At 33.8% G+C, this 15096-nt stretch overlaps 1 protein-coding gene across 1 annotated transcript in view; it reads left to right on the top strand.

Annotated features, from left to right (window-relative positions):
• The first annotated feature begins 3178 nt into the window (after positions 1–3178).
• LOC140433434 (equilibrative nucleoside transporter 1-like) overlaps positions 3179–15096 on the top strand; it is a 33525-nt gene continuing 21607 nt past the window's right edge. The window contains exons 1-3 of the mRNA XM_072521439.1: positions 3179–3297; positions 3353–3491; positions 6457–6742. Coding sequence (XP_072377540.1) covers positions 3390–3491; positions 6457–6742 — 388 coding nt within the window. The 5' untranslated portion in view covers positions 3179–3297; positions 3353–3389. The remainder of the gene's footprint in view (positions 3298–3352; positions 3492–6456; positions 6743–15096) is intronic.

Below are 15096 nucleotides of genomic sequence, written 5' to 3'. Positions count from 1 at the left end.
TGCACCTACAGCGACCCAAGTATGAATGACGAATTTAAAAATTCGTTCATATAAGTTGAAAATAAACAAACAGGAATTAAAACGCAGAAGATTCTATTTCTACGACGTACCAAAATTATAAGGTGACTTCGAATAAAACGTTAAAAGAAAATGCTGAGAAAGTACACATCTTTAAAATAATAAACAACTCTAAAATGATTTATATCACTTTTCGACGCTAAGAAAGAATTGAAAACATTTGGGTTCCAACACGTACGATAGGAACAAAATTACATCAAAAACATTCTTAGATCTCTCAAACATATATGAGGGGACCTCAATATATCACATATACGAGGGGACTTCAATATAAAATGCTACAATGGGGAATCTAAAAATTGCATTCCACAACATATCTCCTAAACTAACCAAAATTCTTAACGAATTGGTTTCTAGTACTCGTACAGATTATGTCGAAATAAAAGGAAAAAAACAGTTAAGATTTTATTTCACGTACAGTGCGTCTATGTATTCGCCTTCTACGTATTTCGCCCTAATAGGGATCTTCAGATACGGTTATTCACAGTCGCTCTGAAGAAAACAAATCTTTTCTGTCTTAGGACAGAAGAGATCTCTCCTCTTATAAGAGATTTATTTTTTTATTTGTCTTGGTTTGTTTTTTTTTACAAACAATTAAATTTATTATTTTTTCCAATTTGTTAATTTCTTGTTCAATAGAATATAAGTAAGTAAAATAATTCTATTCCAGTCATCAGAGACAAAAATGGCAATTTTGGCATCTCAAAAAAAATGGGTTCCCCTAAAAAACCCCCTTGAAGGTGGTAGGAAAACGAAACAATCGATTAACCAAGAATCTTTGTGCGTAGAACAAATGTTTTATATAAAACCTGTAGCTGCAATAATTTTAAACAAAAATATTTATTAGAACTGTTTCTCTCAGAAACAACGCTTGAATTGACCAGCGATTTTGAATATCATGCGATTTGAATATGCGCGCGATATCAATTTTAAATAAAATTTATATCAACCATATTAAAACCAACTGCGTTTTAAAGGTGAATTGTGCAGCTCTTGTATGCATACTTTGCATTTTGTACCAGATAAAGCCGGTTTCTGTAAAGTTCGTAAATAAACAGACGTTTCACATTTTTGCCATTTTTTACGATTCTTATGAGATCAATAAAATTTATCACTTTCACTGACCGGTCATCATAAAATTTTTATTGTTAGACCTTCGTCTTTAAAACTTATAGCATAAAATTTTGGTTTTGAGTTTTGGCAACAAATCTGAGGTATATGAAATATGCCTAAAAACTAAATATTTTCTGCTACAAATTTCACTTAATATTGTCTTTGTGGAAGCAGTTTTCGTGACGTGCTATCGTTTGTAATCTGCATGTTTAAATTCAGCGTTTTTTCGACATATTTCAAATGCCTAAAATTTGTTGCCAAAACATGAAATCGAAATTTCATGTCATAGATTTTAAAAACTAGGCTCTAACAATAAATGTCGTACTACCGTAGCATCCACGGAGTAGCATTTCGTGAGGTCACAAGTTTACTATTAACTTTTCTTTACCTCGGCGAAAGGATGACCAACAATTGCTACTCCGACTCCTACACCTTCTAGGGAATGCTTCGCAGTTAAATCGAGTTCGTTTGTAATCACTGTAAAAAGCCATCGGACTCTTCTTCGGAGCGAAAGGCCTCTTCTTTACAAAGGTTCAGCCTTGAGTAATAATAATAAACGTTGAATTTTTAAATAGCACTCGGCTAACAAGGTTTAGCGGGGCTAGTAGTGTAAGACGACTAGATCCCGATTGGAAGATGTGCTGCTATTTTATGTCACCTCGGGGGAACAAATAAGGGTCTAACCACCTTCTGTTGTCTCCGGGTGCTCTCTAGAGGGCTTCGAATATACTGTCGAGAGCTCCCCTACTTAAGTCCATTTTCGGGTTATGGACTTGGAAAATATTTATCTTCGGTGTCTTGCCTTGAAAAAGGCAAGATATTTCTTACATGACAATTTCTTTGTCGAAATAAAACACCAAATTAAGTTGAAACAATTCTCAGTCACAGAGTATGGTAAATAAATGCAGGAAGCAGAGCCCCGAGAGCACTAAGCTCTCGGAGAGCCCGTGAGGGACTGACCTGGCTGACCTGAAAATCGCCAATATTTATATGCGTTGTTCGAGCAATAAATAGGGATTTCCAGGTCAAGAGCCATTGGGAAAATTCGAGGCGGGGCGATGCGCATAGAAATGCGCACTAGTCCACAGACTATGGCATTCGATGACATTTATACACTTTATGTTTGCAATTTAGCTGCGATCTTTAGCCGGGAGGCCAATTACAACGCAGTTAATAAAACTGTCTGTGATTGGCCGGCCAGCGTGACAATTTGCGCCGTGATTGGTCAGTTATGGCGACATAAAAATCCCACAATGAAAGTAATAAATTTTATTGATCTCTTGAGAATCGTAAAAAATGGCAAAAATCCAGCAACCTTTATTTACATAAAATACAAAAATTGCACATGTAAAAACTCATTTTGTCATGTGTCGATAGAACACTTTGATCAGAAGATACCGATGATTTACCGTTAAGTTAATACAAATTTTATTTAAAATTATTGATTTTACGCGCGTAGATAACTGATATTCATAATCGCCGGTCATTTCAAGCAATCTTTCTGAAAGAATGGGACATTTTACATAAATAGTTCTAATAAACGTTTTTGTTTAAAACTTTTTCAGCTACATTTGTTATTTAAAATATTTTTTTGGGCATACAGATTTTTGGTAAATTAATTTTTTCTGTTTTTCCTTTTTTCGAGATGGGTTTTAGGGGAAGCCGCGGAGTATGATTGGTAAGCTGTATTGCATCTTTCTTGCGGTCACAAAATTAACATTTTTAGCAAAACTTAGCTTGTTCCTTTCGTTCTTAGGATAAAATTTTTGACGACTTGACTATCCGTACGACAATATACGATAATTTTAACAACGGAGCACGGTTTTCTAACTGCGATAACCTGGCAACGCTGACTTTTTTCCTCAATGCAAATGGCGAACTTGGCTTCGTTTATTATGTACCTTTTAGAAAGGAATTATGGATCTATTGGCTTAATCATAGACATATAATATGTCTATGGGTTTAATATCTTTGAAGTTTATATGACGTTTACTTGAAAATTTATTGACAGTGTCAAAGTTGTCAATGTTTGTCATATTTTTTTAATTTAGAGCAAAAACAAAGAGTTTTCAAGATTGTTGGCTGCAACTACTTATATACAATCATGTAAGTCAATCAAATTAGTTTTTTATTTTATTAAATACATTTTGTATATTTTCAGAAAATAACGTAAAAGGACATACCTTTTGGACTGGACTATGGATGCGCCTGTAGACAAATATTACCTAACGTATATAACGTTTTTAGTACATGGCATAGGAATACTAATGCCTTGGAATATGTTTATCACCGCTATTGGAGTAGGTATATTTTATTTATTCTAAATCCACTTGCACACTACTATCAATACATATTGAACACCAAAAAAAACTAAAAAGTGCTAAAACCTTTATTTAAAAATATTATAAGTTAATCCCTTATTTTAATTAACACTCATAAAGATGCAGAGATATTTTCATTGTTAATATATTTATTAAGATACATAGATCTCATGCATGGAGTTTCACGTAGATCGTACGTTAAATATATTTCTATACAATCCTCCCTTTTATCCCTCCATTTTTAAGCATCCTGTGTTTACAAAACAGATTCTAATATTAATTAAAAAAACACAAAGTCGCTCTTTTTTTGTATAATTTTTTTAGAAATTATATTTGTAGATAGATAAGTTATCAGTATTCAAATCTCTGTAAATTTTTTTAGACAACAAGAATGCAGAAAAAAAGTTTTTAAATATTACCTATTTATTTATTTTAACGCACAAAAGGCCTTGAAGGCCCAATGCAAAATTATATAATTTTAAGATATAATAATACAATATTTAATTATTACACATATTGCATTATTGCCTATTTAATATATTTATTTATTGCCAACGTCCCTAGGTGAGACGGCACTCTTAAGAAAAAGAAAAATTTCTTGTTTCCTGTCAATTTTCTTGGTTCCGGCTCATATATTTTCCTTTCTTCTTTTACCTTTATCACCACACCCAGGTACTTCAGTTTTTTTTATCCTTTCAAACTTATACTCTCCGCCACTGTCTTATTTTATTATTATATTTCTTGTCTGTTGCTCTCATAATCACATTTTTGGTTTTATTCTCATTTACGAGGCATGTTTTTTAAGTAAGTACCGTTTTGCGATTCCGCCGCCGCAGCGCTACGGTAGGCGTTCCGCGCATGAGCGCTGGTTACCTACATCTCTTGTCTACGCACTGACGCCATTACAGTCTTATTCTTCATTGTATACTTGTTTACTCCAGTGTTTAAGATACCTCCAACAATCGTGAGTCACGCTGATTGTGAAGTACGGGCTGTTATACGATTTCTTAGTGCTAAAGGCGTAAAACCGATCGATATTCATCGTGAGATCGTTGAAGTTTACGGATAAAACATTATGAGTGATGGAATGGTAAGGAAATGGGTTAGAGCATTTAAAGATGGCGGCACAAATGTGCATGATGAAGTACGGAGTGGGCGTCCTTCGGTCGTTAATGAAAATTTGGTGCAGAAAGTGGACGAAAAGATGAGAGAAAACAGACGCTTTACAATTTCATCATTGTCCGACTGCTTTCCTCATTATTCTCGTAGTGTTTTGTATCGGATTGTTACCGAGAACTTGAATTACCGGAAATTGTGTTCACGTTGGTTTCCAAAAATGTTGACGGATTTGCACAAAACCCAACGTTTAGGCAGTGCATTGACTTTCCTTGAGCGGTACCACAGTGAAGGTGAAGATTTTTTAGACCAAATTGTTACTGGTGACGAAACGTGGGTGGCCTACGTCACACCAGAATCGAAACAACAATCCATGGAATGGCGACATTCGTCATCACCCAAAAGAGTGAAGTTTAAGCAAACAATTTCTGCTCGGAAAATCATGTGCACAATTTTTTGGGACAGAAAAGGAGTATTGCTAGTGGAGTTTCTGCCTCTTAATGAGACAATCAATGCAGCGTCTTATTGTGAGACATTGAAAAATCTGCGTCGTGCAATCCAGAACAAAAGACTTGGCAAGTTGAGTAAGGGTATCGTTTTGCTGCATGACAATGCCCGCCCACATGTGGCTAATCAGACCAAAGATCTCATCAAATTATTTAAATGGGAAACTCTAGATCATCCTCCATACAGCCCTGATCTGGCGCCCAGCGACTACCATTTGTTCCAGCACTTGAAGAAACACCTGGGCGGTCAGCGTCTTCAAGACGATAACGAAGTCGAAACATTTGTGATGCAGTGGTTAACAAGTCAGGTGGCAGAATTTTATCAGGAGGGTATTCAAAAGCTGGTGCCACGTTATGACAAGTGCCTCAATATTCACGGAAATTATGTAGAAAAGTAGATTAAGGTACAGGCTTTCATGTAAAAATAAAATTATTGCCATATCTTTGCACGTCTTTTTTAAATTCCAAAACGGTACTTACTTAAAAAACACGCCTCGTACATTTAAACCGCACTTTAATCCTTCTTCGATAATATTCTTCGCTACCCTCTTTAGTTCTTTTATGCTCTTTGCTAGAAGTGTTTAGTCATCGACAAAGACTATACCGTCTTAATTTTACTGTTCCTGACTACAATGTCCAGAATAAGATTGAAAAATGAAGTGGTGAAGTGGATAAAGAGTCACCCTATCTCAGACCTTGGCTACCTAAAAACTCCTGTTAAGTCTGACCCTGCCAAGCAATTTCGCATGCCCTGTTTAGTAGGTTTATTTTTCTAATCAGCTAAATCAATATGATTTTGATAGTTATGTTGGAAATCTTAAGTTCTAAAAATATAATTTTCTGCAATCCAACTTGTCGTAAGCTTCCTGAAATCAATAAATAAAGCATACAGTAACACTTTACTTTCTGTTACTGTAAGATTTTAAATAACTGATGATGAAAATGTGTAAATAATTTTAGGCAAAATCTAAAATTACAATAGTATATACAGTGTTCTACTAAAAACATCATATAAGGTAATGGTGACTTCCAGCTGTAACCTAAATGAGAGCAACATATATTAAAGACGTATAGACCGGCTACAGTTATATGGAAATGCAAAGTTTAAGATTTCAAATACATATAATTATTTTCTGGGATAAGTCTAATGCCTGGTCTACGTGAAATACCTCGTACAACTTTGCTTTGAGTTATTTAAATTTTCAAAAATTAGAGTTAACTGTAGTATGTATTGAAAGAATCTACATAATAGTGAAATTGGCTTTGTGAGTTTTTGATTTGTTATATTACTTAAAATAACTAAATAAAATTGTATTTTTTAGTATTTTACACAGTACAAACTGTCATCATCATATATTGGATACGACTATCCGTTTTTATCGAAATTTATGCAATATTTAACATTTTGCTCACAAATACCTGCAGTCATATTAAGTTGGATGAATATTTTTGTGAGAATTAAAGGAAAATTGACAATTAGAATTGTTTGGAGTATAGGGGTTGTTATTGTAGTATTTATTTTTACTATATTTATGGCAATGCTTGATACAAGTCGTGCACCCAACTTCTTCTTTTGGTCAACGATGTTATGTGTCGTAATAATGAATAGTAAGTATAAAGAAATAAATAAAGTTTATTTAATTGAACAATTGATTTAAACAACTGAATAAACATTATCAATTATATTTATTTATTGGTTATTCATAGACTGTGTTCTAAATCTTGTATATAGTGGTTTTAAATCGGAGAGAAACGTCATTTTTATAAAAAAATCTCTTTTTGGTCAGATTGCTACTCATCCACAAAACCGTGTTTATTCATATGTAATAAGCAATTCTTTGGTATAGAAATCGACATTACAAGTAACAAGACAATTATTTACAACATATATTACAATATAAGCAATTGACAATAAGCCAGTTGGCTGAAAAACGACCAATTTATACCGGTATTACATAAAACATTGTGTTCATAATACAGAGATTTAAGATAGTATTGGATTATGGTTTATTCTTAGCGTTCTTTAAAATCTTTAAAGATCATAAGCGGATGTCGATAAGCAAAACTAAATCATTGCTTAAAATAATAAGATATACTTGACAATTTCATTTTTAAAACATCATTCAATGCAGTATAAAAACAGATATCTGCGTATCGATGAACAGCTTGTACCAGCGATAACCTACTAGACCAGGCGGTATCAATTTTGGGTTGCGTAAATCGTATATGATCCTATTTGTTGCTTTAATCGCTTCGAAATATTATTAGCAATAATAATTTTACCATGTTAATACTTCAAAATTTGTGAAAAAAATTAGAAAAATTAATTTTTTTTCTCCTTTTTGTTGCTATATCTCGGCGGGTATGCATTTTATAAAAAAATTGTAACGACAAAAAATTTTGGAATTAAATTTACTACATGATAAAGTTATTTAAAATTAAATAATTAATAATATTGCAAAATTACAAAAATCCATTTAAAAATGGTATAACATCAAACATTTTATAATGTTTTTCAGATATTTAAAAGCAACCTTCAAAATTTACCCAAAAAATATATTTTTAATATAAAAAAGCACTACACAATTTCAGCATAATCTTTACCCTTTACTGCATCATGTTGTTTAAAAACAACATACTAAAAATAAACATTTATTTTAATAACAGATAAAGATGAATCAGTTTGGGCATAACGTTGTTCACTAACAATGCAGTATTAATCAGCGTAGGAAGACTAAACAATCATAGATGGTGTTGGTTACCAATATTTTGTCTTCTTAGTTAGGTATTGTACACGATTAGACACTGACACGCGCTTCAGATTGTTTTTGTTTATTTTACCAAAGTAATTGGAGTAAATATATTTTATGTGTTATTAATAAGGTAAGTAAAATGCACGATTTCTTGCGGTATACAGCAATGAGCATATTTTTCTCATAATGATATTTTTTGTTAATGTTTCTTGTAATCTAAAATCTTTTAGATAAAAAATTATGAGTTGGAAAGATAAAAGGCCGCTAACTGACAAGGAGTTTGCCGATATAATAGATAGACTTTGGTATAGCGAAGATGAGTTTGATGATGATGATGATATTATCGATCCAAATTTCTTACCTGACTAGCAAGTTGGTACATATGATGAGTCTAATAATGAGGATTCTGAACCAGTAAACGAAATGGATGAGAATGCTGTAGACTCAAATATAATTAATAACACTGTAGAGGAGGAGCCTCCATAAACTCTGGTTTATTCCAAGGGCAAAGGTATACTCATTTTAAAATACTAGATGATTTTTATTTTTAGACATTATATGGAAAAAAATTTGAACTTATTCCGAACAGCAACTTAAAGTTAGAGGAAATCAGAGTCTTACAAGTTATAACAACTACAACTAAAAAGTCCCTATCAATATTTTAATTAATTCTTCACAGATAGCCTTTTAGACAAAATTGTAGGAGTCAGATTTATATGTCATACAGCAGAATCCTAACAAACTACTGAATATTACATGAAGTAACATACAGCAGTTTATTTAAGTTACAATATATATGTCCCTTGTTCATTTGCCCGATACAAGGGCATATTGGTCAAAAGGAATTGGCTTTGAGCAAATAAAAAGTGCTATGTCAGTCAACAGGTACGGAACAATTTTTACATTTCAGTAATAACGAGAATGCCTTATCCCGTGACAATGCAACCTACGACAGAGTTTATAAAATTAGACCAATAATTGACCACCTTAATGAAGCATTTTTAAACGGAATTCCATTGGAACAATATCTGTCCGTCGATGAGAAATTTTGTTCTACCAAAGCTAGGCACTACATGAAGCAGTACCTACCAAACAAGCCACATGAATAGGGTTTTAAATTTTTTGTCTTATGCAGTAACTCTGGATATGCATATCGTATAGAATTATATGCAGGATAAGAGAATGATCAAAAAACGAGACCTGTTTATGAACTTGACCTCGAAGCAACTGCAAATTATTTTGTGGTGAGGATGGCTAGAATTATTCCTAGAAATATGAGTCACATGCTTTATTTTGACAATTATTACTCTTCTATACCTCTCCTTGTATATCTTTCCAAACAAGGTATTCATAGTTTAGGAACCGTTAGAAGGAATAGGATTCCAAATTATAAGCTTCCCGATGAAATGGCTATGAAAAATGAAGAAAGTTGAACTAGTGTAGAGTTTGTTGGTAGTTGCGATGGTGTGGAAATAAGTAGCTTAGTGTGAACAGATAACAAATTGATCACGTTTCTATCGACTTTCGCTGGTGAAGTGCCTAAAACTACTGTCAAGAGATATGAAAGAAAGAAAAGAGAACAAAAGAAGTAAGTTAATATACAATACAACCGTCATATGGGCAGTTTTGATTTATTGGACAGCAATATGGGACGAAATAAAATAACTAAGAAGTAAAAAATGCTATTTTAGAATATTTTACCATCATACAAAAATTTAGCTGAACATAGAACTGGCGTAAAGCCTCAAATCACACACGCACAGTTTAGAACACAACTGGCAAAAGCATTATGCAGGATAGGAGAGCGATTCACCATTGCAAAAAGGGGAAGACCTTCAGCAAGTGAAACTGAGGAGACGCTACAAATAAAGAAGAGGAAAGGCTTAGCACAGGTTATGCCAGTAAAGGATTTTTGAATGGGTAGAATTCACATTTGGCCTATATGGTCCAAAAAACAAATAAGGTGCAAATTTCCACAGTGCAATGGCTATACACATGTGTTGTGCGAAAAGTATGTTGTAGCACTTTGATTTACCAAAACAAAGAACTGTTTTAAAAATTTTCATTTTTCCTAAATATTATTTTAGGTATATCGTTACTTGAATAATGTTGTTCATAAACAACACTTATATTTTTTCAAAATAAAAAAAATAGTTGTTCAGAATTTTTTTTATTATCTTTTTCCGCAAAAATAACGAAAATCCAGTCTGCAAACTTTTTGGTAACAAAAAAAAAAAAAAAATCATGCAGTAAAGGGTTAAAGTAGTTTTCAGCAAAAATATAGCAAAACAATTTTTTAATCGAAATATGATGCTACGGCATTACAGTAGAAAGTTTACCCAAAATATGTTATACACTTGAGTGCAAAACAATCGACTAAAAAGCGATATTTAAGATTACACCTTCAATTTTAATGTAAGAAGTATGAAAATAACAAGATGTAATGTGCAAACAGTAACTTTATTATTGAACTTACAAAAACCGCTATTTCATTATTTGGAAGACGCATTATAAAAACAATATGCTATATGACCAGAGTTTTTTAAATATTCATCATTGGAACTATCCCAAGAAAGACGTAATGAACAGAGAAATTATCAATTACGAAATGAATTTTTTTATTTTTCAATATCTGATATTACCACCCCTATTCCTAATTACACTTTCCAATCGATTTCGCATGGATTGGATGACTTTTCTAATAAATTCTTGAGGCACTGCTTCCCATTCATCATTAAGCGCAGCCCTCAATTCCATTATGCTCCTTGGTGCATGATTTCTGTTTCGAACCCTTCGTTTAAGCTCATCCCAAACATACTCTATTGGATTTATGTCCGGGCTCAACGCAGGCCAATTTATTGTAGGTATACCGATCTCAGTCAGATAGGTGGTGGTGACTCGTGCGGTATGACATCGTGCATTATCATGCAATAAAATAAAGGCATCACCAATAAATCCCACGTATGGAACCACATTTCCTCCAAAATATCTCTGATGTAAGGATCCGCCGTTAAACCTCCACCACGTCCTCCACCAGGCACGAAAACCAACTCGGTTTTCCCATCCATGGAAATGCCTGCCCAAAATATACAAGAACCGCCTCCATATGACACAATTTCTCGTATACAACATTGAGCAAATCGTTCTCCTGGCCTTCTATAGACTCGACGCCTCTTTTCGTTGCCATGTAGGCAGATCCTACTTTCGTCGGAGAATAATACCCGACTCCATTGATAGTCGTCCCAATCCAGATGTTCGCAAGCAAATTCTGTCGCCTTTACTTCTGAGCTGCAGTTAGCTTGGGACTCGTAGCTGCCCTTTTTGGTGTCAGGTTGGCAGCTTTAAGTCTCCTTCTGACTGTCCAAATGCTAGTAACCACACCTTGGACCTCTCTAAGCTCTTCTTTTAGATTAGCAGCAGTCAAATATCGATGTCTCAGAGATTTAGATACAAGAAATCGATCATCTCTATTTGTTGTTGTTCGTTTACGGCCTGCTCCTTGTCGGCAGACATAATCACCAGTATCTTGGTACCGACGATATACTCGGGATACAGCAGATTGGCTTAAATTTAGTCGATTTGCCACGGCCCTCTGGTTTAGGTCTTCTGTCAATAATGCTACTGCTTGAGTTGCTTTGACAGATGTGGTATCCATTCGTTATGCAGTTGCTAACTTAATTGACTCATGTTTTAGTGCATCGCTATGGAAATTGATGCCTACGATGTTAACCGAACGCGAAGTCGGTGCGTGTCGATTTCAATGAATCAATTTTTGACCCCCTCTCTACGTGTTGCATTATTTATTTGTAATACGTCACCCGATTTACCAAAAACCAGAACTTTTTTCAAACTCAATAATGAGGATAATAATTCTTCTTCTTCTCGTGCCACTCCTAGCGGAGATTGGAAATCATCATGGCCACTGCGACTTTGTTAGCAGCGCGCCTAAAAAGTTCAATCGAACTACACCCGAACCATTCACGTAGATTACGAAGCCACGATATTTTTCTTCTTCCCACACTTCTTTTGCCCTTAATTTTGCCCTGCATGATATTTCTTAAAAGTTCGTACTTTTCACCTCTCACAATGTGCCCCAAGTATTCAGGATAATAATTGTACAATAAATATTAATAAATTTACAACTTTTAGATTGAAACGGGAGATAGACTTTCGCAAAATAATTTTGAGTCGATTTTTTTGCACTCAAGTGTAGTATAAATAAATCAAGTTTATTTTAGTGTCACATCAAAAAACAATTTTTTTTTTTTAAATAATTAATTAAATAACACAACGATAGTAAAACGAAAGAATAAATAATTTTAATTTCAAATAAAAAAGACATTTTTTATTTGTTTAAAAACTATTATAAATAAGCGCAGGTTCCAGTGGTAAACTTTGAGTAAACTTTTTACTGTAATGTTATAGCATCGTATTCTTTTGAGTAAAATAAGATTCTGTGGGTGGGTAAAAAATAATCCATGTGTTTCGGACGTTAACGTTCAGATGTCCATATATCCCGAAACGCAACGGTACCTATATCATATTTGTTTATAGATTTTTTAAAGCGATTTTTGCAACATAAAATTAAAATGGAATGGCACATTTTGAAACTACTTGTCTTAGTCCTTCATCTTATATTATTTTTTTTAATTAGATGCTCCAAGTATTGAAAAACGACCTCAAAAAACGCTAAAATTGGCTTTTTAGGCATTTTTAATTATTTATATAAAAAATACTTAGTCTTAGAATAACACAAATTGTTAAAAAAAGTAGTTTTGTAGCGAAAAAAATAATTTGTTTCAAATTATTATAAATGAATAGGTTGTCAAGGAACATTCCAGGTAAACTTTTAAACATAGCATATTGAAATCATTTTTTATCGATTAAAACTTTCACTGCCGACGGCACACACCGTGCGCATACGTGACTTGTGACTTTCCTCAAGTATGGCTCTGGCCTTTGTTAGAGTCAGTTCTGTTTTTGTTGGCCGTTCAGATATATTCTAAAATATATACGTGCATTAGCAGTTTCGGAATTTTGTGTTTTTTATATAGTTATGGATGGTGACGTTGCAGAACCGTCTAGTTCGAAGCGTGTATGTAGAGAACGTGATGTGAAGATGCCATTGTAGAGTAAACAGCTGCAAGAATTAGCAGATTCATTGTGAGAAAGTTCAGAGGAAGATCTAGTAGTTTCATCAGATGATTCTTGGTCGGAGGAGGATGATAATGCTGACAGCAATAAAGTTGAGGCTGATATTGTGAATAATCCTGACAATGTTTTTAGCGACGACGATGATGATATCCATCAAACAAGATTATCATTTCCAGACTGGAACAACACTCCTGATTTGAAAACAATTGATTTCACTGGAATACCTGGATTTCGAGTACCACCACCTGTGAGTAATATTCCATATGATTTTTTCAGTTTGCTTGTAACTGATGAATTACTAAATCACATTGTAGATCAAACAAATATTTACGCAGAGGATTTTTTTTTAAGTCGTACCACTTCAGCTAAATCCAGAATAACCGATTGGAAACCACTTTTCCTAGCAGAGTTAAAGATTTTTTTTGGCATGTGGTCCCAAATGGGAAATGTACAACTCAGTCGGTTACAAGACTACTGGAAAAAAGATGAATTGTTTGCTATTCCTGGTTTTCAAAAATACATGAGTAGAAATAGATTCATAATCATTATGAGGTGCCTTCACTTTTCAACAAATGCACGTCATGAGGGAGATCCTGGTTATGGAGATCGTTTGCATAAAATCAGAAATCTTCAAGATTATTTTAATAAACTAATGGATGAAATCTATTACCCTGCAAAATCGTTATCATTAGATGAGTCCATGATGCTGTGGCGCGGAAAACTGTCTTTTCGCCAATTTTTAAAAGATAAAAGACACAAGTTCGGCATAAAATTGTATATATTAGCTGAACCTGATGGTATGGTGTTGCGATGCAATGTATACAGTGGTGCTCAAGGTGAAACTGGTGGTACAGGTCATACTGAAAAAGTGTTATTGTTACTGATTAAAGGGTTCGAGAACAAAGGACATTCTTTATATATGAACAACGTTTATAGTAGTGTTCCCTAATGTCGGAAATTGCTTGATCAAAAAACTTATGTTACCGGTACTCTCCGAAGAGGCAGAAAACAAAATCCAAAAGTCGTTATTGACGCAAAAATTAAGAAAGGCGAGATAGTTACCAAATATATTGAGGGAATTACAGTTAGTAAATGGCGAGATAAGAGAGAGGTCCTATTTCTGTCAACGGAGTTTGAGGAAGAAATGATAGAGACACAAACAAAAAGAGGAGACATTGCCCAGAAACCAAAGGCTATAACTAAATACAACGCAAATATGTCTGGCATTGATCGCCAGGATCAAATGCTTTCATACTATTCAAGTGAGAGGAAAACTTTGAGATGGTATAAGAAGCTCGGAATACATTTTTTGTCTATTATGTTTTTCAACAGTTTTGTTTTATTCAGAAGAGCTTCAAACGTAAAACTTACATATTATGATTACCGTTTGCAAGTTATAAGAACGTTGTTATCGGAAAAATCTTTACCGCCTACACGCAAGTTGGACACTACGCATTTACCGAGTAAGTTGGACAGAACGCATAGGAGAAGACGTAACGAATGCAGCAAACAGAAGATTCGAACGTGTACCCAATATTATTGTTCTTCATGCGAAGGAGAACCAGGGCTGTGTTTACAAAATTGCTTTGCAGAATATCACAAAAAATTATAGATATTGTATTTTTATATTATGTTTGTTTTTTTGTGTGAAATACCTGTTTTTTAAATAAATTTTCTGTCCAGTGTCTGTTGTATCATTTTAGTGTAAACATTTCAGTATATATGAACGACGCACTCCGTGTGCCACCGGCCTTTCATACAAAATTTTATTCGAACGGCCGACGGCACACACCGTGTTACACTATTCCAAAAGCCTATTTTAGTCTATGAAATGATAAACCAATGTTTAAAATATATAATACACTCTTACATTCAACTATTTAGCAATGTTATGTTACGGCCTCATGCGAACATCCAAACTAATTGGTTGGCACTGAATGTGTTAAACCGAGTTTCAGCATGTGGGAATAAAATTGATGTTTTTCGACAAAGCCACTTTCTGACGAAACAACTGACGACATGACAGTTTTTTAAGCTCGCACATTGCCTTCATTA

The sequence above is a fragment of the Diabrotica undecimpunctata genome, chromosome 2 (genome assembly GCF_040954645.1).
Source record: "Diabrotica undecimpunctata isolate CICGRU chromosome 2, icDiaUnde3, whole genome shotgun sequence".
NCBI classification, from domain to species: Eukaryota; Metazoa; Arthropoda; class Insecta; order Coleoptera; family Chrysomelidae; genus Diabrotica; species Diabrotica undecimpunctata.
Note: the sequence above shows the minus strand (reverse complement) of the source record. Positions and strands in the feature narration are given on the sequence as shown.